This window comes from Taudactylus pleione, unplaced genomic scaffold (assembly GCF_031769625.1).
Source record: "Taudactylus pleione unplaced genomic scaffold, aTauple2 ptg000656l, whole genome shotgun sequence".
Classification (NCBI taxonomy): Eukaryota; Metazoa; Chordata; class Amphibia; order Anura; family Myobatrachidae; genus Taudactylus; species Taudactylus pleione.
This window is the reverse complement of record NW_028285058.1, coordinates 593,825-617,491: the sequence shown is the minus strand read 5'-3', so window position 1 is coordinate 617,491 and position 23,667 is coordinate 593,825. Positions and strand designations below refer to the sequence as shown.

The 23,667-nt window shown below is 43.9% G+C and overlaps 2 protein-coding genes and 1 long non-coding RNA gene across 3 annotated transcripts; all 3 read right to left on the bottom strand.

Moving 5' to 3' along the window:
- Positions 1-4,980: 4,980 nt before the first annotated feature.
- Positions 4,981-9,409, bottom strand: LOC148478390 (uncharacterized). The gene is made up of 8 exons (XM_088455486.1): positions 9,376-9,409; positions 8,431-8,514; positions 8,036-8,123; positions 7,665-7,725; positions 7,207-7,396; positions 6,262-6,345; positions 5,816-5,873; positions 4,981-5,089 (listed from the first exon to the last, which is right to left on the bottom strand). Exons 1-7 carry the CDS (start codon positions 9,403-9,405, stop codon positions 5,823-5,825), a joined length of 588 nt encoding a protein of 195 aa, XP_088311612.1. The 5' UTR covers positions 9,406-9,409; the 3' UTR covers positions 4,981-5,089; positions 5,816-5,822.
- On the bottom strand, positions 9,410-10,635 carry LOC148478389 (uncharacterized). Its single transcript, XR_015872397.1, has 4 exons — positions 10,601-10,635; positions 10,205-10,292; positions 9,835-9,895; positions 9,410-9,565 (listed from the first exon to the last, which is right to left on the bottom strand). It is a non-coding gene; the product is annotated as an uncharacterized LOC148478389 (long non-coding RNA).
- Positions 10,636-10,807: 172 nt separating this feature from the next.
- LOC148478388 (uncharacterized) lies at positions 10,808-14,657 on the bottom strand. The gene is made up of 5 exons (XM_088455485.1): positions 14,652-14,657; positions 13,726-13,813; positions 13,345-13,414; positions 12,258-12,747; positions 10,808-10,828 (listed from the first exon to the last, which is right to left on the bottom strand). Exons 1-5 carry the CDS (start codon positions 14,655-14,657, stop codon positions 10,808-10,810), a joined length of 675 nt encoding a protein of 224 aa, XP_088311611.1.
- Between the last annotated feature and the right edge of the window lie 9,010 nt (positions 14,658-23,667).

The window sequence follows — 23,667 nt, the reverse complement described above, 5'->3', positions numbered from 1 at the left end:
GTGAACGTGCATGAACGATAATCGTTTATCGTATGACTCAGAAAGTGAACGATTTTTTTAAACAATATCGTTTAACGATAATCGTTCAAAAAATCGTTGTGTGTTTATGCAGCTTTAGCATTTTGCTATCACATCCCTGTGTCTTTCCAAAAGATTGACACCGGTATGCCTCTTAGTGAATTTAGTGATACAAAGAATAGTCTGCCTGTGAATGAGCTGGTGTTTATGTTAGATACTGCTGCTGCTGAGGTGATACACCCACCCAGTGGGCTGTTATAGCCATGTAATATTTAGTTTACCCATTACCATTTGTCCACATAGCTGTAGTTAAGTGGATAGTTGGTACAAGGGCATTTTGTTGGCAAACAATAACTTTTTGTTTAGCGTCTCGGTACAGGTGAGGAATTGCTATTTTGGTCAAATAGAATTAAGATGGAATTTGTTAGCATGGACGCATGACCTCAACTAATTGTCTAAAACCAGATGCATTGATGGTGTATTTTGTTGATATGTGTATACTATTTGTGATATATACAAGTTGAATAATAGTAAATACAGATCAGGCAGCGAGACTTAACCTTGTGTTTAGGTATACTGCAGTGCATGTATGTGCAGAGGCAGTGTGGTATAAACAATGGGGTCTCCCCAGAGCTGTGTATTACACAGCTGTGTAGTACTGTGGCACTCAAACAGTGACAAGATGGCGCCGCGCATGTGCAGTAGCACTGTTGGTGGCCATCTTGGTAAAGGACTAATGATTCAGTAAAGGAGGTGTGCACTCCAAATACCAATACCCCCCCTGGATGCAGCCACTGCAAGTACTCTCCGGTTACAGAAACAGTTTATATATTGTTGTAGCAATTATCTGTAACTAGAATTAGGGGTTAGACAAATGTGCCACAGTATGGCATGCTGTGCACTGCATGCACACCATGCAATCCTATGGGTCGTGGGTGCGAATGTAGCGTGCATACCCGTTTGTGGCACGATTTTCCGCACAAGCGGCAAAGATGCAACCGGACATATCTGTATCTTTGTTATCACCCTCGATGTTGAAGGTGGCATCCTTGTTCAAAAGGCTCAATTTGCATAAAGTCTCATTGAGGTGTAATGCTTCTTTGGCTGATTATGCCATGTATTCCGCCTCAGTGGTGGATACGGCCACAGTGGTTGTTTTCTACTTAACCAGCTTACCAATGCACCTTCCAATAAAATTACATATATAGGAGTGATGATTATGCACCTGTTCTCCAATCGGCATCACAGAAAGATTTCTGTGTAGAATTTCCTGATTTGGAGAATTTATAACTTCAAGGAAGATAAACCTGCTTTCCAATGTTGTTACCCAGGATTAATGGCAAACTGGCTCACTTGGCTTACTGTCTAGTTCTTGTGAGATTCTCAGGCCTAACAAGTAGTGTGCAAGATCCAGATCTTTCATCTTGAATTTTTGCTCCAACAGCTGCTTGACATCTGCAATGTGCTGCTCTTGGCCTGCTAGTAACAGATCATCCACATACACAACAATAATAAAGTGTTTCTTTTTTATGTTTTTGTGGTAGAGACAGTGATGTGTCTTTGAATGCACAAAGTCCATTTCTTATAGAACAGCATCTAGTTTGATGTACCAACCATGACCACTCTGTTTTAGATCATACAATGCTTTCTTTAAGAGACAGGCTTCTCCCTCTTGGAACATATTCCCACAGTAATACTCTGGACAGGGGCATATTAAGAGAGGAGTGGACCCATGTTCAGTTTCTGTCTGGGCCCCCTCCTCTCTACCTAGCAGTGCAGTAGACTCTGAGCACGAGGAGCACTAGCAGACTCTAGCGCTGTGCCAGAGTCTAATGCGCATGTGCAGGTCTCTGGGGAAATGGCACAGTAGCCATTTTCCCGGTGATTCTCCTAGTGCGCATGCACAAAACTCTGTGAAAATGGCCCCGGTGCGAATTTCCCAGTGATTTGTGCAGTGCTACTGCCACCGACGTGGGATTCTGGAGAGATAAGTATTGAAGAATGGGTGCAGAGTGTAAGGTGTGGGCCTCACTTTACCCATTATAGATACGCCGCTGGCTGTGGAGGTTCCTTGTATATCTCTTCTGTAAGTTATCCATTCAAGAAAGCAGAGTCAAAGTCTAAATGGTATAAAAGCTTATTGTACAAGACAGATATGGCAATGACTAAGTATAATGTACTGTACCTTCCCACAGGAGAGTAGGTTTCACTGTAATCAACTCCCGACCTTTGGGTTTAACTCTTTGTGACAAGACAAGCTTTGTAGCGGGCAATATTCCTGTCTATTTTTATCTTTTTGCAGAAGATCCATTTGCTTTTGACTGTTCTGTGGTGACTTGGTCTTTTAACTACAGTCCAATTATTGTTGTCATTGAGTAATGTCATCTCCTTGTCTATTGGTGATTTCCATTCGTACCAATCGTTACCTGACTTTGCAAATATCACATTTTGAAAACCACAAAATATACAAGAAGCAAACTCCTCATAATATCTTTTATGTTGTTTTCCACCATGTGATCTGGCAGAAGTTCTGCTCTGTGGTTGGATGTCCACACTGGTAGGATCAGGATGCTCTAATCAGTGGCACAGGTTGCAGTCTGCCTGCCAGGCATCTAATGGACACTCCAGTGGAGATGCAGCCGTGAATCCTGGCTGCAGGGTGCCATTTCAGGCACCCTGCTAGCCAGAAGAAAGGCCCTGTGCTCTCTTCGGCAACCCTGGGTATGGCCCTATAAATAAGCTTCCTTTTCTTCTAGGGACACTAAGAAATCTCCTGGTTTCAGGGAGTGTACAATGGACAAGAGGGTCACCATATAACACTAAAAAGCTCCCATCCCCGCATAATACTTAGCTATGATTGCAAGAGGTTGTAGGCTCTTCTTATTCCTGGGTTCACCACCCAGAGCAGCTGGCTGTGGAAGAGTCAGCTAGGCACAGGAGCTGAACTGGGTGGATTCTCGGAGGAAGGGGGCAGAACCCTAAGAGGGGAAGGCGAAGGGAGAAAAAGACAACAGTATATTGATGGCTGTTGGCCCCAGGGAAGGAAGCAGCCATCATGCAGAGACTGAGAGAAGGGGGTACTGCTCATACTTGCCTACCCTCCCGATTTGTTCGGGAGCCTCCCGAAAATCGGGTGCCGCTCCCGACCTCCCGGGATGGCAGGCAAGTCTCCTGGCTGCCGCCGACCCCTCCTGTCCCACCGCAATTGCTTGTAAAACCCCGGCAGCGAAGGGGGGCTGTGACACAATTCGTGTCATTTTGGCACCGCCCCCTGCATCACACTGCCTGCAATATCGGCAGTGTGTGGCGGGGCCGAAATGACAGGCTCCGTGGCTCCGCCCCCCGCCCGCAAAACGTGTCATCTGGCCCCACCCCCGTTTTCTGGCCACGCCCCCCCAGTAATACCGATCTGGCTGCTCCCTCCTGGAAGGGGCAGCCAGATAGTCGGCAAGTATGGTACTGCTGCTGCTGACTGCACTAGACATGTCAGACTGACATGTATGCAGTCTCAGCCAGACAGCAGCTGACAAGTGCCACGTCTTATGCAAACTGTGACTGCCACCAGTGTTCATTAAATTAAGGACATCAAAGATCCTTATTATTGTGCTGGCAGCCTCAGTGTCATCCCCTCAGGTGCTGGTGCCCTAGGCAGCTGCATAATGGTGGTGCCAGGCCTGTACACAGTCCATATTATTGCTAGTTCAGTCTGTGTAGTGACCAGGAACCAGTGCCTTATGCCTCTGTAATGGTACTTGCTACTGATAAATTAGCAACTACTTTCTCATGAATATACAGTGGTTAGCACTACTGCCTCACCGCGCTGGGGTCATGGGTTATTTTTTGACAAGGGCTCTATATGTGTGTGGTTTATATGTTCTCCCCATGTTTGTGTGGTTTCCTCCAGGTGCTTCGTCTACATCCCACCTCCCACAGTCCATAAACCTTCTATGTTTTAGTGTGTTTGTGGGATGGGAAATGTAGACCGTACGATACCCAGGGCTTAAGCACATCTTGCTGTAAGGGAAAGGCAGCTTGCTAAAGGTGAAGAGCTCATGTTCTAAAGGTCTTATCATCTTTCTGCTGGTCCTGCCCTAACATAGACCTTATGAGGTCTATTGCTGGGTACACACTGGCTGATATATATCGGCCGTACAATTGAATGGCTGATATATCATGGCAGGGGCGTATTAAGAGAGGAGGGGGCCCATGTTCATTCCCCGTCCGGGGCCCCCTCCTCTCTTCCCGTCGGCCGGAAGCAGACTGACACGTCTAACCGCCAACCGCAGCATCAGTAGACTCTGGGCACTAGAGTGTGCTCAGAGTCTACTGTGTATGCGCAGGTTGCCGGGGAAATGGCACGGCCGCCATTTTACGGGTGATTTCCTCACTGCGCACGGCGGCCATTTTCCATCGTTTTATGCAAGGCTGAGACACCCGATCCAGGACCTCGGAGAGGTAAGTATTAGATAATATGGGTGCAGGGTGTGCGCACCGCACCGGGCCCCCCTGGACCCAGGGGCCCGTGTGCACCCGCGCACACTGCACCTATTAATAGATACGCCCCTGTATGTGGGCATATCATAGACAGATCACGTTGGCTGTGCAGCACAGCCGATGGCCAAAATATCTTCAGATATATCGGCACATCATGCTGTGTATCGTAAACTTGCACATGTAAATGCCCGCCCAGTTGTGATGTCAGGCACGACACATCAGGCCGACGATTGGTAAGTGTATGCACTTAGCAATCATCAGATAGGACAGTGGATCAGCCGGATGGCCGATCCATCGCCCTAGTATGTACCCAGTTTAAGAATAATGTTACGTAACAAGAATACAATAAAATAAGGATACAATAAAATGAAATTGTGAAATGTAATAAATTGAAACCACTAAAATCACCAATGATGTTTATTTAATTGGGAAGATGTTATTTGATAAATGGCCGATGGTGTTATTGGACAATGCAACAAGGTGACGGCCTCGGCCTAAGCGGATCTTTTCATCACCTTCTATGGGCACATTCCAGATGGATGACAAAACGTGCGCTACAACGAGCTGTAGTCTTGATCTAAAGGGAATTCAATGAAAGTTTCAGATCATTAATTCATAGGAAGAATTAAACATTTATGTTTTAACAATAGTGAGAATACTCTAAAAATAACAGCAATGACAGGGAAAATGTAACCAGAATACAATCCCCCAAAGAATTCTAATGAAAAGTGTGTAATGACAAAGTGTAACCAATCAGAGTTTGAGTTATGTAAAAAAAAAAAAGTATTTTTTTTTTTAATCCCAACTCTTAATTTGTAATCCAATGAGATTGTGTTATACAGTACATGGAATCCACAAGAAAATATATTTAATTTGTCATCCAATGGGATCTTCTTAATTTGTTAAGGCCAGGAGGCCGCTCCAAAAATAAAATAAAAAAACGCCCTGATTCAGAGTGAGCGCTCTTTCAGAGCGTCCGGCTCTGAATCAGGGCCACTGTCCTCCTCATTTTATACTCATCAGTTATTCTATATTATTATACAGAAAAATAAATCTATTACAGTAACATTTTAAGTAAAATGGAATATGCTATATTATAGTTACTAAAATGCAAACATTAGTATATGAATAGGATTCATAACTAGATATTATGGTATATGATTAACATTTAAATAGAACTAGCTAAAAATATTTCATAATCTATTCTTATCAATAGATTACACTATTTTTCATTATATTACATTTCTATCCATAAATCCCATTGTTACATATTGTTCATGTGATATCAGCACAAAGTACGTACGTGCATCTCATAAGAACAATGTCCCTGGAACTGAGTCTGTTGTCTTTCTAGTCCGGCCCTATGGAAAATAACACAGAAATAATACAGTTACTATTGTGTCTGGTATATGATTTGCTTCAGTTATTCAGTGGATTATAGTTTGTAAGTATAAACCTCTATTTGTTCCTATTGTTCCCAGGTCAGTCGCTTCCTTTGCCTAATCTGCATTCCAGTCCTATGTAATATACACCTCTCCATTACAGCATACCCTAAGGCAGTCTTTTTTTTTTTTTAAATATTGCACAGTTGTAAAGACCAGCATATGTACACACGTCCCAACTGTCCCAGCATGGTAACTTGTGGGGTAATTACAATTTGTATTGCTGTGATAAACTGTGATCCAGAATATTAGTCCACAACTATGATAAACAGAACCCTTAAACTTTAAGTACATGGTACAAGAATACCTGGAGGACGAGTCTCAGCTGAACATTGGTTGCTCTGGCACCCTCAGGGATCTTGTGGGCCAGACTCAGATGGTGCGCCTTCACCTGCAGGAGGAAGGGTGACAGCAGAGAGTTAGTTACTGGGCACCGGTACACTCAGAGAAAACAGGGAGACAGGAGATTATGGATGGGTAACCTACGTGTCCTCACACAGAGATGTAATACCACAGGTGTAGCTTTTATGACTGATTGAGCCTGTAGTATATATTTCTAACATATTTTAATTGGCAGCTGAATTTCTAATAGAATTTTAGGATTTAATTCTATAATACTACAATGGATGACTAAATATATTATATATCATTGGATTATATTTGTTTTACTAGTTTTATCTAGAGGTTTTTCATGCCTTTGTTCACATTCTTAGTATTATATATTTAGCTTATCTTATTGGCCGCGATTCTATTCAGTGCACTGTTAAGTCGGAGAATGGTGTTTCTTGCGACTTTACATGGGTGTTTAGTCGCAAGAACCGACATTCTCCAATTAAAGTGCCATCCACGAGGTTGTTAGTGCACTTTTGTCAGGTTTCTCCTCGTACCCCCAGGCGGGTGCGAGAAGAAATCCTTTAGTTGGGCCAAACATCAGACTGAATGGAATAGTTCTGGGAGCTCCCTCCTGGGTCTATTCATCATCGCTTTGAATTGAATCGCAGCCATGGACTTGTCCACTACCAATTACTTTTATTTCATTTACAATTATAATGGAAAATGTTTTTGCAAGATCATTTGTATTACAAGAAACCTATTTTTCCTTTATCATATTGTGTATAAAGTGTGACACTTGAGCAGTAATATAAGATGTAAATGTCAGTGTAATAAGCATTACATTGTATGACAAATATATAAATAAATACTAGGAAATAAGGAAAAGGTAAGTAACCACAATGACATTGAAAGCACTTACCTCAGGTACTGCCAGGTGTTTTCTTAGCATAGGGACCATGGCCTCAGGTACTGCCAGATGTTTTCTTGGCTTGGGGACCATGGCCTCAGGTACTGCCAGGTGTTTTCTTGGCATAGGAACAATGACCTCTGGTACTGCCAGGTGTTTTTTTGGCATGGGGACCACAGGGGGCAGTTTATGCAGCGAAGCCCTAAAAAGAGAAAATAGACACATTTGCACCTAAAGGGCTCCAAGAGAATGTAACAATAGCTAAGATTAGTGCAATATAATGATGTATCTATAGCTTCATATTATGGTGTATTATGATTAACATTCATATAGAAAAAGCTTAAAAAATACTTCATCAATATCTATTCTTATCTATACTGTAAATTACATTAATTTTCATAATTTTACATTTCTATCCATAAATCACATTGTTAGTTATTATTCATGTGATACCTGCACAAAGTACTTACTCAGAGCGTCTCATAGGACCAGTGTTACTGGAACTGGGCGCTTTGTCCTTATGGGCTAGTTCTGTGGAAAAGAATATAGAAACAGTACAGTTACTACTATGTCTGGTATATGTTTTGCGTCAGTTAGTCAGTGGATTATAGTTTGGAAGTGTAAGCCCCTATTTGTTCCTATTGTTCCTGGGTCAGTTGCTTCCTTTGGCTAATCTGTAACTGTAAAGACCAGCATATGTACATACCTCCTAACCACCCAGCATGGTAACTTGTGGTGTAACTACAATCTGTATTGCTGTGATAAGCGGTGATGCAGATTGTTAGTGCACAACTATGATAAACCGACCTCTTAATCTTTTCATTATAAGATACAAAAATACCTGGAGGATGAGGGTCTTTCAGCTGCACTTTGTCTTCTTTTGTAGTCTCAGGCATTTTGTGGGGGGCACACACATGGTTCCTCTCCACCTGCAGGAGGAAGGGTAATCAGCAGAGAGTTAGTTACTGGGCACTGACACTCAGAGAAAACAGGGAGATAGGAGATTATGGATGGGTAACCTACGTGTCCTCATCCCTTGTTCCACCATAGTTATACCCAGTAACATAGATAAATATTGGACAACTATAAAGACCAGCATATGTACACACTTCCCAGCATGGTATCTTGCGGGGTAACTACAATTTGTATTGCTGTGATAAGCTGTGATGCAGATTGTTAGTCCACAACTATTATAAACGGATCCCTTAAACTTTTAATTACATGGTACAAGAATACCTGGCGGACGAGTCTCAGCTGAACGTTGATTTTTCTGGCGCCTTCAGGGATCTTGTGGGCCAGACTCAGATGGTGCGCCTTCACCTGCAGGAGGGAGGGTGACAGCAGAGAGTTAGTTACTGGGCACCGGCACACTCAGAGAAAACAGGGAGATAGGAGATTATGGATGGGTAACCTACGTGTCCTCACACAGACATGTAATACCACAGCTGTAGTTTTTATGAATGATTGAGCCTATAGTAGATATTTCTAACATATTTTAATTGGCAGCTGAATTTCAAACAGAATTTCAGGATTTAATTGTATAATACTACAATGGATGACTAAATATATAATATATCATTGGATTATATTTGTTTTACTAGTTTTATCTGGAGGGTTTTCATGCCTTTGTTCACATTCTTAGTTTTATATATTTAGCTTATCTTATTGGCCGCGATTCTATTCAGCGCACTGTTAAGTCGGAGAATGGTGTTTCTTGCGACTTTACATAGGTGTTTAGTCGCAAGAACCGCCATTCTCTGATTAAAGTGTCGTCCACGAGGCTGTTAGTGCACTTTTGTCAGGTTTCTCCTCGTACCCCCAGGAGGGTGCGAGAAGAAATCCTTTAGTTAGGCCAAACATCAGACTGAATGGAATAGTTCTGGGAGCTCCCTCCAGGGTCTGTTCATCATCGCTTTGAATTGAATCGCAGCCATGGACTTGTCCACTACCAATTACTTTTATTTCATTTACAATTATAATGAACTATGTTTTTGCAAGATCATTTGTATTACAAGAAACCTATTTTTCCTTTATCATATTGTGTATAAAGTGTGACACTTAAGCAGTAATATAAGATGTAAATGTCAGTGTAATAATCATTACATTGTATGACAAATATATAAATAAATACTAGGAAATAAGGAAAAGGTAAGTAACCACAATGACACTGAAAGCACTTACCTCAGGTACTGCCAGGTGTTTTCTTGGCATAGGGACCATGGCCTCAGGTACTGCCAGATGTTTTCTTGGCATGGGGACCACGGCCTCAAGTACTACCAGGTGTTTACTTGGCATAGGAACAATGACCTCTGGTACTGCCAGGTGTTTTCGTGGCATGTGGACCACAGGGGGCAGTTTATACAGCGAAGCCCTAAAAAGAGAAAATAGACACATTTGCACCTAAAGGACTCCATGAGAATGTAACAATAGCTAAGATTAGTGCAATATAATAATGTATCTATAGCTTCATATTATGGTGTATTATGATTAACATTTATATAGATATAGCTTGAAAAAATAATTCATCAATATCTATTCTTATCTATACTGTAAATTACATTAATTTTCATAATTTTACATTTCTATCCATATATCACATTGCTAGTTATTATTCATGTGATATCTGCACAAAGTACTTACTCAGAGCGTCTCATAGGACCAGTGTTACTGGAACTGGGCGCTTTGTCCTTATGGGCTGGCTCTATGGAAAAGAATACAGAAATAGTACAGTTACTACTATTTCTGGTATATGTTTTGCATCAGTTAGTCAATGGATTATAGTTTGGAAGTGTAAACCCCTATTTGTTCCTATTATTCCTGGGTTAGTTGCTTCCTTTGCCTAATCTGTAACTGTAAAGACAGCATATATACATACCTCCCAACCTCCCAGCATGGTAACTTGTGGTGTAACTACTATCTGTATTGCTGTGATAAGTGGTGATGCAGATTGTTAGTGCACAACTATGATAAACCGACCTCTTAATCTTTTCATTATAAGATACAAAAATACCTGGAGGATGAGGGTCTTTCAGCTGCACTTTGTCATCTTTTGTAACCTCAGGGTTTTTGTTGGGGGAACACACATGGTTCCTCTCCACCTGCAGGAGGAAGGGTAATCAGCAGAGAGTTAGTAACTGGGCACCGGCACTCAGAAAAAACAGGAGATTATGGATGGGTAACCTATGTGTCCTCATCCCTTGATCCACCACAGTTATACCCAGTAACATAGATAAATATTGCACAGCTGTAAAGACCAGCATATGTACACACGTCCCAACTGTCCCAGCATGGTAACTTGTGGGGTAACTACAATCTGTATTGCTGCGATAAGCTGTGATGCAGATTGTTAGTCCACAACTATGATAAACAGATCGCTTAACCTTTTAATTACATGGTACAAGAATACCTGGCGGACGAGTCTCAGCTGAACGTTGATTTTTTTGGCACCTTCAGGTATCTTGTGGGCCAGACTCAGATGGTGCGCCTTCACCTGCAGGAGGAAGGGAGGACAGCAGAGAGTTAGTTACTGGGCACCGGCACACTCAGAGAAAACAGGAAGATAGGAGATTATGGATGGAGCTTTTATCACTGATAGAGCCTGTAGTAGATATTTCTAACATATTTTAATTGGCAGCTGATTTTCAAATAGAATTTCAGGATTTAATTCTATATTACTACAATAGATGACTAGATGGCTCCATGGCTCACTACAAAAGGGACGGCTGTCGATGTTGATCGACAGCTCGACCCATTTTGTAGGAGTGACCGGGGGGTGGCTTCACAAACGGAGGCGTTCCCAAGCGAACGCCTGCCGTTTGTGGGCGGCCCCACTGACATCACCAGTGGTGTCATTGAGAGAGCTTCCCGCTCTATTAGAGCCAGAAGCTCTCTATGGCATGCGGCCACGAGACTCTACCACAAGGGTCTCGTTGCAAGCCCGATGGTCGCGATGGTCTTGACCATCGCGACCATCATCCTGGCCGCTCGCTATAGCTGTGGGTGGTCTCCCAAAGCTATGCGAGCGGCCAGGAGGCTGCACAACAAAAAAAAAAAAAAAAACGCCCAGATACAGAGCGAGCGCTCTTTCAGAGCATCTGTCTCTGAATCAGGGCCTATGTTCTTGCAAGATCATTTGAATTACAAGAAACCTATTTTTCCTTTCTCATATTGTGTATAAATTGTGACACTTGTGGACAGTGTCAGATTATAAGCAGGGCGACAGGGGCGGTCGTCCCAGGGCCCCAACACATAGGGGGCCCCCCACAAACTCCCCCACAAACTGTCCCCAGCCACATACCCCAGAAAAACTTTTTTCTTATAACAGAGCCGCCTGCCATGGCTCGTGATTAAGCCCCGCCCCTCCTGCCATTTGGCTCCACCCCCTTTTAATGACCTACAAATTGCGCTGAATTCTGCTGCTGCTGCCATTGAAACCAGGAGCGGTAAGCAGCAATGCAGTAATGTATGTGTGTGTGTGTGTATGTAATGTATACGTATATGTATCTATGTGTGTGTATATATATATATATATATATGTACACATACAACTATTATTGATATGGGCCCCCACGTTTGTTGCCCAGGGGCCCCCAAGGACCTTAATCCGACCCTGCTTGTGGAGTAATATAAGATGTAAATGTCAGGGTAATAAGCATTACATTGTATGAAAAAGAGATTTATAAATATTTGGAAATAAGGAAAAGGTAAGTAACAACAATTACACTGTTACTTACCTCAGGTATTGCCAGGTGTTTTCTTGGCATAGGGACCATGGCCTCAGGTACTGCCAAGTGTGTTTTTGGCATAGAGACCACGGCCTCAGGTACTGCCAGGTGTTTTCTTGGCATAGGGACCATGGCGTCAGGAACTAGCAGTTGTGTTTTTGGCATGGAGACCATGGCCTCAGGTACTGCCAGGTGTTTTCTTGGCATAGGGACCATGGTGTCAGGAACTGGCAGTTGTGTTTTTGGCATGGAGACCACGGCCTCAGGTACTGCCAAGTGTGTTTTTGGCATGGAGACCACGGCCTCAGGTACTGCCAGGTGTTTTCTTGGCATAGGGACCATGGCGTCGGGAACTGGCAGTTGTGTTTTTGGCATGGACACCACGGCCTCAGGTACTGCCAGGTGTGTTTTTGGCATGGGGACCACGGCCTCGGGTACTGCCAGGTGTGTTTTTGGCATGGAGACCACGGCCTCAGGTACTGCCAGGTGTTTTCTTGGCATAGGGACCATGGCGTCAGGAACTGGCAGTTGTGTTTTTGGCATGGAGACCACGGCCTCAGGTACTGCCAGGTGTGTTTTTGGCATGGGGACCATGGCCTCAGGAACTGCCAGGTGTTTTCTTGGCATAGGGACCATGGTGTCAGGAACTGGCAGTTGTGTTTTTGGCATGGAGACCATGGCCTCAGGTATTGCCAGGTGTGTTTTTGGCATGGGGACCACGGCCTCAGGTACTGCCAGGTGTGTTTTTGGCATGGGGACCACGGCCTCTGGTACTGCCAGGTGTTTTCTTGGCATTGGGACCTCAGGGGGCAGTTTATGCAGCGAAGCCCTAAAAAAAGAAAACAGACACATTTGCACCTAAAGGACTCCATGAGAATGTAACAATAGCTCAGATTCGTACAATATAATAATGTACCCATAGCTACATATTATGGTGTATTATGATTAACACTTAAATCAGTGGTTCACAAATTTTTTAGAATCACGGCACCCTAGAGTATCAGCATTTTTTCCACGGCTCCCCTGGGGCAAAAGTTTCTTATTGAGAAATACAGCAAAACTTAAATTAAGTAAATTGTACTTATAAGTCACCCTTAGGTTCAGTCACGTGGTGGTTGACAGGGCTCCACTTTTTTTTGTCTACATATTTTTTGATTGGCATGGCAGCAGCCAGTATTGGTTTTGCCTATCACACTGACTAAAAATAATTTTATTTGTACTGGACCTCCAACCCAAGGCACCCCCTGCCATTGCCCTGAGGCACCCCAGGGTGCCACGGCCCCCAGTTTGGGAACCACTGATTTAAATCGTAATAGCTAGAAAAAAAATACTTCAACACAATCTATTCTTATCTATAAATTACACTTTCTATTCATAAATCATATTGTTACTTATTGTTCATGTGATATCTGCACAAAGTACTTACTCAGAGCGTCTCATAGGACCAGTGTTACTGGAACTGGACGCTTTGTCCTTATGGTCCTTATGGGCTGGCTCTATGGAAAAAAATACAGAAATAGTACAGTTACTACTATGTCTGGTATATGTTTTGTGTCAGTTAGTCAATGGATTATAGTTTGGAAATGTAAACCCCTATTTGTTCCTATTGTTCCTGGGTCAGTTGCTTCCTTTGCCTAATCTGTAACTGTAAAGACCAGCATATGTACATACCTCCCAACCACCCAGCATGGTAACTTGTGGTGTAACTATAATCAGAATTGCTGTGATAAGTGGTGATGCAGATTGTTAGTGCACAACTATGATAAACCGACCTCTTAATCTTTTCATTATAAGATACAAAAAATACCTGGAGGACGAGGGTCTTTTAGCTGCACTTTGTCCTCTTTTGTAGCCTCAGGGATCTTGTGAGGGGCACAAACACGGTTCCTCTCCACCTGCAGGAGGAAGGGTAATCAGCAGAGAGTTAGTTACTGGGCACCGGCACACTCAGAGAAAACAGGGAGACAGGAGATTATGGATGGGTAACCTACGTGTCCTCACACAGACATGTAATACCACAGATGTAGCTTTTATCACTGATTGAGCCTGTAGTAGATATTTCTAATATATTTTAACTGACAGTTGAATTTTTAATAGATAGTAAAAGGTCACATTCCAACCAATCTTCTAATAAAACTGATTTTGAATGTTCATAATGTTTGTTTTGATTAATAATAAATCCCTTGTTGTACCATAGTTATACCCAGTAACATAGATACATATACAGTTACCCCTTGGGGGCTGCTCACCAGTGTTTTGATGTACTTGGCCTTGCTCCCATAGGTGAGTGTGCTGCGAGAGTCTTCATAGGCAGCATCCGCAGGGCTGATGTGTGTGATCATCACCATTCTGCTCCTGCCACTCAGTGCACCCTGTGATAGATAAAGCTCTGGTTATAGGGGAGATCACTGAGGAGTCCTTACACATTGTAATGAGCAGTTTATAGATCTACTACTATTGTTTTCTGCTATGTTTGTGAGAAACAAATGATTGCACTAATTATTAATATCATGGTTGATTTCAGCCATTGTCTGAGATAACACAACAGAACAATGGGTTAGGAGCAATATTCCTGATTACCTGGGTTTCGGCATAGATGCTGTGGCCACACCCCCTGTACACAGGACCTCAGCATTTACAATAAGCTTTGGCCACACCCCCATACACTAGACCACACCCCCTTTAGTATCAGGGCATAATAAAGTCTCTTTATGGCCCTGTTTGATAACTCACATTCATATTCCTTAATGCTTGTATCCCAAAAAGATATCTACGAAGTGGATACACCCATCAGCCGTGGGTGTATCCAGGGGCATATTAAGAGAGGAGGGGGCCTGTGTTCACTCCCCTTCCGGGGCCCCCTCCTCTCTCCCCGGCTGCAGTCAGCGAACTGACAGCAGCAGTAGGCTCCGGGCACTAGGGTGTGCCTGGCCGCTACTGCTCATGCGTATATCACCTGGAAAATGTCGTGGTAGCTATTTCCCGGTGACTTCTTACAGCAAATGCACAAAATGCTGGGAAAATGGCCGCGGTGGCCATTTTCCAGGCGTTTTGTATAGCACTACTCTGTGGGACTTTGGAGAGGTAAATATATAAAAAAAGGATGGGTGCAGAGTATGTGATGTGGGCCCCCATGAACCGCACACCCTGCACCCATTATAAATAAGCCCCTGGGTGTATCTAAATTTGCACCCATAACCTATACTTTACACTCTGCTAATGCTGCTGTAATCACCAATATAGTCACCGGAAAAATGACATGTGTGCCATATTTCCGAAGTCCTGCACATGCCCAGTAGAGAAAGCGCAGTGCCAGAGTATAATTAGTGCATGTGCCTGTAAGAGAAGGGGGAGACCTGCATGGAGACTGTACACGGGGCCGTTCTCTCTTATCACTGTCCCTGACATCAGGTACAGCTGTATGGTCATATGTGTGTAGGAAATCTCATAGTAATAACATACCTTTAGCAGCCAGGTCAGTTTGCTGTCCCGATAATTGATATGGCCGCCTGGTCTCTTGCGTAGCGCCGTAATGCAGTTCCTTAGGGCCAGAAGGGAGCGGTTTATATATCCACTTTCTCTCAGGGTTTGGCCAGTGTTCTTAGTCTGATATAGAAACAGAAAAGATAATGAGAACACATCTGACTCCAGTCACTGTATGGATGTGGTACAAACACATAAACTATTGTATGATAAAACTAATTACACAATTTACTCCATTTGTGTCCTAAGACAGTGACTCCCATTCACCTTAGTTTTAGTTAGTGATATTGGCCGACATGCTTTTCTCACTGCATGTAATTTATCCCAAGCTACTAAAGAAAAAATGTAATTCCATTATTAGTATCATTAATTTGATACTGGTTTATGTTATTAATTCAAAAATGACTTTAATCAACATGTTATATAATTGTTATGAGTAAGGTCTCAGTGGGTGGGGGTCACTGACATAAATGTATGTAACCAAGGGGGAGGTGGCCGGTAACAGATTGGGAATCACCGCTGTAAGGGGAGAAAGGCCACACTTAGGGAGTTATACAGACACAAGAAATAAGAGCTATACACATGAAAGACTCTGTTATATCTCCTTCACTACAAAAAGATGCAAAAACAAATTACGACGTTCATTAGAGCTGTAATGAAAGGAAAGAGCTTATATTACATGTCACCTCAGACTACAGGACAAGGACTACCCTAGGACTACTTATCTCTCTGATAATTATACACATAACGGATGTCATTTACGTTGCACAGTGTAAAAGCAGCTTTGGTCTCACCATGTGCCTCTTTGTGTGAGCAGGGTGATAACTAGCTATGGGACACCAGTGCCACCCCGGAACCCTACTGCCAGGATTGCTGCAGCAGCACCCATGGAGCATCCTGCAGACACTCCAGATGGGCACCCTGCACAGTATATGCACCCCTTCATGCGTCCTAAGGACACCCTGCCAGCTCTGCGCTTATTAGAGCTGCCAACCACAGCCCCCCTGCACGACACAATGATGTTATACAATACATGCAACATCATGACATGGTGCGCTCAGGGGGCAGGGGTGGCCATGGGTGCAATTATGCCCTGTTATGTTTCTGTGTGTGAGTGCACCTAGATTTCCATCAGGGTTTAACTTTAACAAGCAAGGTGGCGGCATTTGCGGAGGAGCGGAAGAATATAAAGGTGAAGGAGAGGAGTTAGGAGGAGGGAAGGTGACCCTAGCATAATATGTATGGTGTTGGTGCACCACTGCTCCTCATCCTACAGAGCAGACCTGGACCAACATCTTGCACAGTGCACATCTGGTGATTGTTCTCTAGGTTGCAGAGGATTTCCCTTAGAGCGGATAGTAGGCACACATGCAAGCGTGCTCTGGGTGCACTATCTGTGCTCATTGGTGAAAACCAAAGCATTTAGCATAGTGCAGCTTTAGTAGCCTTCTATATTCCTGAAAATACATTGTATGTTCCTCTTTGTGATTGCCAGGGTTCTCTCTGGGTGCTCTGGTTTTCTCCAAAATCATACTGGTAGGTGACTTGGCTGCATGTGTGTGTTAGAGAATTTAGAGTGTAAGCTGCAATGGGCCAGGGACTGGTGTGACAGACAAATTTTCTCTCTGTAGAGTAGACAGTGACGACTAGTGGTGAAGCATGAACACTGCAGAAGGATAGCAAACTTACGATATTTACCTCGTTGACATTGCAGGGGAAATACAAAGAAATGATAATGTTATGTAAAACACAAGTGATACCTGGCATGCTCGCTCTGATCCCGCCAGGTCTACCATGTACAGCCGGCCCGTGCACACTCCATCATTGCTCGTCTGCTTTACGGTGACTTGTACAATAGCATGGGAGCGGGATGAGTTCTTATTGGCAGCTGTGGCTGCCTTAGAGCGGCGCTTATTCCCTTTAGTCAGTAATGCGATGGCCTGAAAAAGAAAGTAATATAGATGCACCAACACTCTTATGGTTACACAAAACAACTAATAAAGTTACACTTGCCCATGTGTTATAGCTACAGCAGGGTCACTACACCAGCGATCACATAGTCATGGGCTCTGCTTATTCATTCACACATTAATAGGTTCTTTACAGACAGCAACACTGTTTATATTAGTCTGTACTTATATAACTTATTGTCATTTGTATCCCCCTTGTTCAGTGTTGCAGAACCCTTGTGGTGCATTATAATTTAAAGATAATAATAATAATAATAATAATAATATAGACAGGGATGACTAGTGGTGAAGCATGGACACTGCATAAGGGTAGCACAGACTAATGATAGTCACCTCCTCAGGACTGCTGGGGAAGAACTCTGCAATCCCTTCTATCCTGGTGTTGCCGTAGGGATCCTCTCTAAGGTTCAAACATCCAGAGGACGGTCTTAGCAGATCCCGAACGGTTTCATTGTAGACCTGAAAATGTAATGACGGAATAATCACTCTCTGCAATACTAGGAATAATCACTATCTGCAATACAAGCACAAGTGTGTAATCCACATTTACTCTCTGGAAAGGTCTTGTGTTACTTGTGGTTCTCCAGATGCTGTATATAATGAAGAAAAGTTTTTTGGGGTATGTACATATAGGGCAGGGGCCCATCTTAGCTTTCAGTTCTGCACCAGTCCCATGAATTTTTAAAAAAGCAGAGTAGGGGGTCTCAGTTGCCCCCTCAAACTTTTACGGGCCTGGTAATTGCTAGTTATGCCCAATTACATGTTATTATATGTAGGGGGATCAGTTACAGTTGGCTGCATATGTGTGCAGAATGTACATAAGGAAGACACATAAAAAGCTTATTTCATGCATTTGTTGGGCCAGAATAATCTCAAGATGCATCCAGCTGAAATACAGCATTTGCTGCAGGTGTATGTCAGGTGTAATAAGTGTGTATAGCACACAATAACACAAAGATGGTGTAGAGATGTGGATTGATAGTGTTATTAGTAGTTTTTACACAATTAATAAATGCTTAAGTGGCATGTTCCATATAGTGTACACAGATACAGTGATTGCAGTAAAAATGAAATTATTTAAAATGAGGGATGTGCAGGCTCGGATAGGTTCGAGTTTGCAAGCCGAGTTCGGATTTTTCCCTCCAAAAAACGGGACTCAGAAAGAGGCAAAACGTCATCTTGCATGGACAAACATCATCATTCCTGGACACCCCCCCACATAACCTCACTACCCATCATTTCATTATCTATTGATGGCACAACCATCTTTTCGAGCTCCTAAGTGCGCTGTCTTAGAGTTATCCTTGACTCTTCCCTCACATTCAAACCATGCATCCAGTACCTTTCGCAGTCCTGCCATTTCCATCTCAAAAATATCTCCAGGATCAGACTCGATCTCACCCTGGATGCTACCAAGACCCTCATCCAACCATTGGTCATCTCCAGATTGGACTACTGTAACCTCCTCCTATCTGGCCTCCCCGACTACTGTCTCTCGCCTCTCCAATCTGTCCTCATTTCTGCTGCTCGGCTCATCTTCCTCCCCAAATGCACTACATCTGCCTCCCCTCTCCTACAAGCCCTTCCCTTTCAGAACCCAATTCAAGCTCCTCACACTCACTTACAAAGCCATCACCCAATCCTCTCCCAGTTACATCTCTGACCTCATTTCCCTTCACACGCCCGTCTGTCCTCTTTGTTCCACTAATGACTGCTGCTTCTCCTGCCAACTGATTGCCTCCAAGATTTTACACATGTTGCTCCCTACCTCTGGAATTCTCTACCTCTCCCTGACGGACTCTTCACCTCTCTTCAAAACTTCAAACAGGCTCTCAAGACGCACATCTTCATCAAAGCCTTCCATCTCTCATCCTAACACTCTGTCCCATACTCACTGTCTATCCCATCTGTGTCACCCCTGTCTGTCTGCCCCTATCATTGAGAATATAAGCTTCCACGAGCAGGGCCCTCTTCCCAATGTGCTTTTCCTTCCCTTACTATTTTTTATAGCACCTAACCCTTGACTTCTGCAAACGTGCTACTTATTTCAGTGTTATGACCGCTGTTGCAGCAATATTTATAATATACAATGTATTTGTCCAGCATTGTCTTGTACTGTAAGTCACTGTTTTCTTGTTTGCTCAGTTGTTAGTCACTGCGGAACCCCCGTGGCTCCATATAAATACAGGATAATAATAATAATAATAATAATAATAATAATTAATAATAATACTAACAACTGTTGTTACCTCATTCAAAACTGAAAATAGATGATTGTATCCTGCAGTAGTCCTAGTGGTATGAATTAAGTAATGTGAATATATTGCCGTGACTCCATATAACATAGCCGGGATTCTAATGAATCTACTACTATCAGCTGATGGGGTAGATACACAATCAGCCAATTGAGGATATCGCTGCTAACAGTTATCATCACTCTGTGTAGTTGCATCCGGCTCTCCAGCTCCGGCAATAGACGCATAACCCAAAATCTGCCTTTGCGTCATGTCTAATTATGCTGCAATTTACTTGGCCTATGTATGCTCGCCGCTGCCCGTACATGCACAGTATGTAAATGCATATCTTATGCCAACCCCCAGAGTTCCATCTACCTCTAAATAAGACACATAGAGTATAAACCAAGCACATATTCCTCACATATTACCTCAGCATAGGACACTGACACTGAGAATATATTCTGCCCTCTCTGCACCTCGATGGTCTTATATAGATCTTTCAGAGTGCGTAATATCACTCCGGGCTCATGGCCATTGCCCATCATAGTAAAGGTCTTCCCGGTGCCTGTGATAAATATAAAGGTATTAGGCATACACTCACTGACGTTATAAGAAAGAATGGCAGATATGTAATTATACAATGTGTCATGTCAGTAATGAACAGTGACAGACATCATGTGACTAAGCCAATATTCATCAGGATGCTGCTCATCAGGTCACTCTCTCAGGGATGTCACCGCTTGTTAGTGAATGGGTAGACTGTGCACTATTCTATATTTGTTCTGCCCATAAAATGCTGCCTCCATATTTGGTGATGGGTGCAGGGGCGCCGAGAGGGGGGGGAGCGGGTACAGATTACCCGGCCCGGGCTTCCTGAGGGGCCCGGCGGGGGCCCGGGTCCGGCGCCACTCCCCCTCCCTCACAGCAGCCCAGCACACAGCGTGTGCTGAGCTGCAGTGGAGACTGCTCGTGGCTACTGAGCAGCAGCCACAGCAGTCTCCTATGCCTGTGGGGGGGGAGCGATCACACTGATCGTGCCCCCCTGGCTTTGAGCAGGGCTGAGGGGGCACAGAGCGCCCCCCTCCCCAGCACGCAGCGCCGCTTAGCGGCGCTGCATATCTTTTTTTTTACCGGGAAGGGGGTGTGGCCACGCCTCCCACAATTAGGCCACGCCCCTTATTACCCCGGCCCACCGCAGCTCTCAGCGGGCCTGGATGGGTGCACCTGTTCCCTGGTCAGTAAGAGTTAGAAGTAGCGGTAACCACAGCCTATCACATGCTGACAATGTAAACATTAAAATGTAAACATTATTTAAGATGCTATATAAAAATCTAATATATGCACATTTGGGAGCTTTTATTAAAAACAACATAGTGACATAGTTATGTGATCCAATACAATTTTACCAGTACAGCTATAGTGTAATATATTGTTAGACTATAGACCAAATCTTTAATGATATATTTTGGTAAATGAGATTTACCTTCTAACTACCACACTGGTCACCATTCTCATGCTATTACCATGCCCCAAATAGAAGAGTTATCCTTAATAACTATAACTTGTGCCCTTATTGGATGTTTTCAATTTAAATGTTCATCTATTATCCTGTATCTGTCATCACTATACTGAGGATTCAGTGCTCAGACCCGGATTGTGCCATGTACCTAACGTCTCACTTTCTGGAACCACCTGGATAATTGCACAGCCCGTAAGGAAACTACTAGCTCACAATTACTAACAGTACAGATGGTCACATGTTTTACCACCACTCATTTCACCAGCTCACTACTTTTACACATACAATATAAACAATTAGACTTACCGTATATACTCGAGTATAAGCCGAGTTTTTCAGCACATTTTTTGTGCTGAAAAAGCACCCCCTCAGCTTATACTCGAGTCATGCCCGCATGGTACGCTGCTGAGTAGCGTACCATGCGGGCCGCGGTGCAGACTGTGTCACTGTGACACAGCCTGCACCGCGTGTGTAGCGCTGACCGGACGGAGTTCGGTCAGCGCTACACACTGCCAAACACACAGCCGCCGGAGCCGGCAGCTATGTGTTTGGTGTAATCAGCAGCCGCTGAGAGTCTGTCAGACTCTCAGCGGCTACTGCTGCTCCCACTGCGGGAGCCATCTTCCGGCTCCCGCAGTGGGTAATGGGAGAGACGTCGTCATGACGACGTCTCTCCCATTATGCAAAGCGGCGGAGGAGCCTGTAGCAGCGTCGGGACCAGGAGCGGGGTTACAGGTAAGTGTTTTTTTTTTACATTTCTTTCTACTGGGGGGGCTACTACCGGGGGGTACTACCAGGGGGGGATATCGCTACTGGGGGCACTACCAGAGGGGGGGGATTAATAATGGGGGAACTACCAGGGGGGGGATGTTGCTACTGGGGGCACTACCAGGGAGGGGGGGAATACTGGGGGCACTACCAGGGGGGATGTTGCTACTGGGGGCACTACCAGGGGGGGTTAATACTGGGGGCACTACCAGGGGGGGATATTGCTACTGGGGGCACTACCAGGGGGGGGATTAATATTGGGGGCACTACCAGGGGGGATGTTGCTACTGGGGGCACTACCAGGGGGGGGATTAATACTGGGGGCACTACCAGGGGGGGATATTGCTACTGGGGGCACTACCAGGGGGGGTATTACTACTGGGGGCACTACCAGGGGGGGATATTACTACTGGGGGCAGTACCAGGGGGGGATTACTACTGGGGGCACTACCAGGGGGGGATTACTACTGGGGACAGTACCAGAGGGGGGATTACTACCAGTAGCTGCTGCATTTCCCACCCTAGGCTTATACTCGAGTCAATAAGTTTTCCCAGTTTTTTGTGGTAAAATTAGGTACCTCGGCTTATATTCGGGTCAACTTATACTCGAGTATATACGGTATGTATTAATAACATTAATATTACCTGTAGGGCCATACGCAAATATAGCAGCACTGTACCCCGAGATGATATCATCCACTAGGTTCTTCATGGTGGACTGATAGACATGCTCCTGAAATGAGACACATTTATTGATGCTACATAAGCAATCATGAAAATAATGTAACAATATGCCCTATAGTGAATAAGGAGAAATGACAGCTGTACAGGCATTACTGGCTGATGCTACAGTCACATATGGTGATAAATTGTTCTCATGCGCTATTTTATTCCCTTACAAGATGCAGCATGAGCAGCGCTGCCATATGTATAATGGGTGTAGGGTGTGTGGTGCACATTGGCACCTGAATCCAGGGGGGCCCACACCGCACTCCATACACCCATTGTATGTACTTACCATACAGCTGCCTCAAAAGAAATCTACCTTGTGGCACCATTTTCCCAGAGATATACAGTATGCCTGCACAATAGGCTCTGGCACAGTACCAGGGACTATACCTCGTGTACAATGGTTTGGGGAGGACCCGTTCAGAGACAGCACACAGGAACCCTCCTCTCATAAGATTGTAAGTCACTGGTTACTTATTTGTTCATGTACTTTGTCAGGCGCTGCGGAACACTTGTGGCGCCACATAATGAATGATAATAATAATATGTACCTGAGTACTATGTTATATATACTATTAACTCTTATTATTCATTGTAAATAGATCAGGATTACAATCACCTGGGTAGCTGCCTGATCAAACACCTTATTAAAGGTGAACGTCCTTTCCCTGGTCCTGCAGCAACGCAGGACATCATCAGGATCCTCGCCAGGGTCCTGCAGTAGTACTGTCTGTAAGGAAAGAGAAGACACATGTTCACTATATGTCACCAGGCTCTACAAGCACCTCTGCAGCTGGAGCAGAAGATCTTAAGTCCAGTTTATATAAATGGATAAAAGCAAAGTCACACATGGGAACGTGATCTGGGATTATAGAGTCATATTTATCAGTATTTCAGCACAGTTTCCAGGAACATTTTGCTAATATCTATAAAAAGTCTTCTAGTCACTGGTTCTTAGGCCCTTAAGACACAGAATGGTCTAACTCATAAGCTTGGTCCTTCCAACTGTGAGACATATTATAATAATAACTTATTGGATTGTG

Excerpts from the sequence above, each read along its gene's own strand:
- LOC148478388 (XM_088455485.1), bottom strand. Across the intron at positions 13,415-13,725 it reads AAAAGACCCTCGTCCTCCAG|AGCCAGCCCATAAGGACCAT; the intron begins GTATTTTTTGTA and ends TTTTTTCCATAG. Across the intron at positions 10,829-12,257 it reads TGCCAGTTCCCGACGCCATG|CTGCCAATTAAAATATGTTA; the intron begins GTCCCTATGCCA and ends TTTGAAAATCAG.
- LOC148478390 (XM_088455486.1), bottom strand. The coding sequence starts at position 9,405 with ATGCCAAGAAAACACCTGGCAGTACCTGAG. Across the intron at positions 8,124-8,430 it reads AGCTGAGACTCGTCCGCCAG|GTGGAGAGGAACCATGTGTG; the intron begins GTATTCTTGTAC and ends TTCCTCCTGCAG. Across the intron at positions 7,397-7,664 it reads GGTCCTATGAGACGCTCTGA|GGCTTCGCTGCATAAACTGC; the intron begins GTAAGTACTTTG and ends TTCTCTTTTTAG.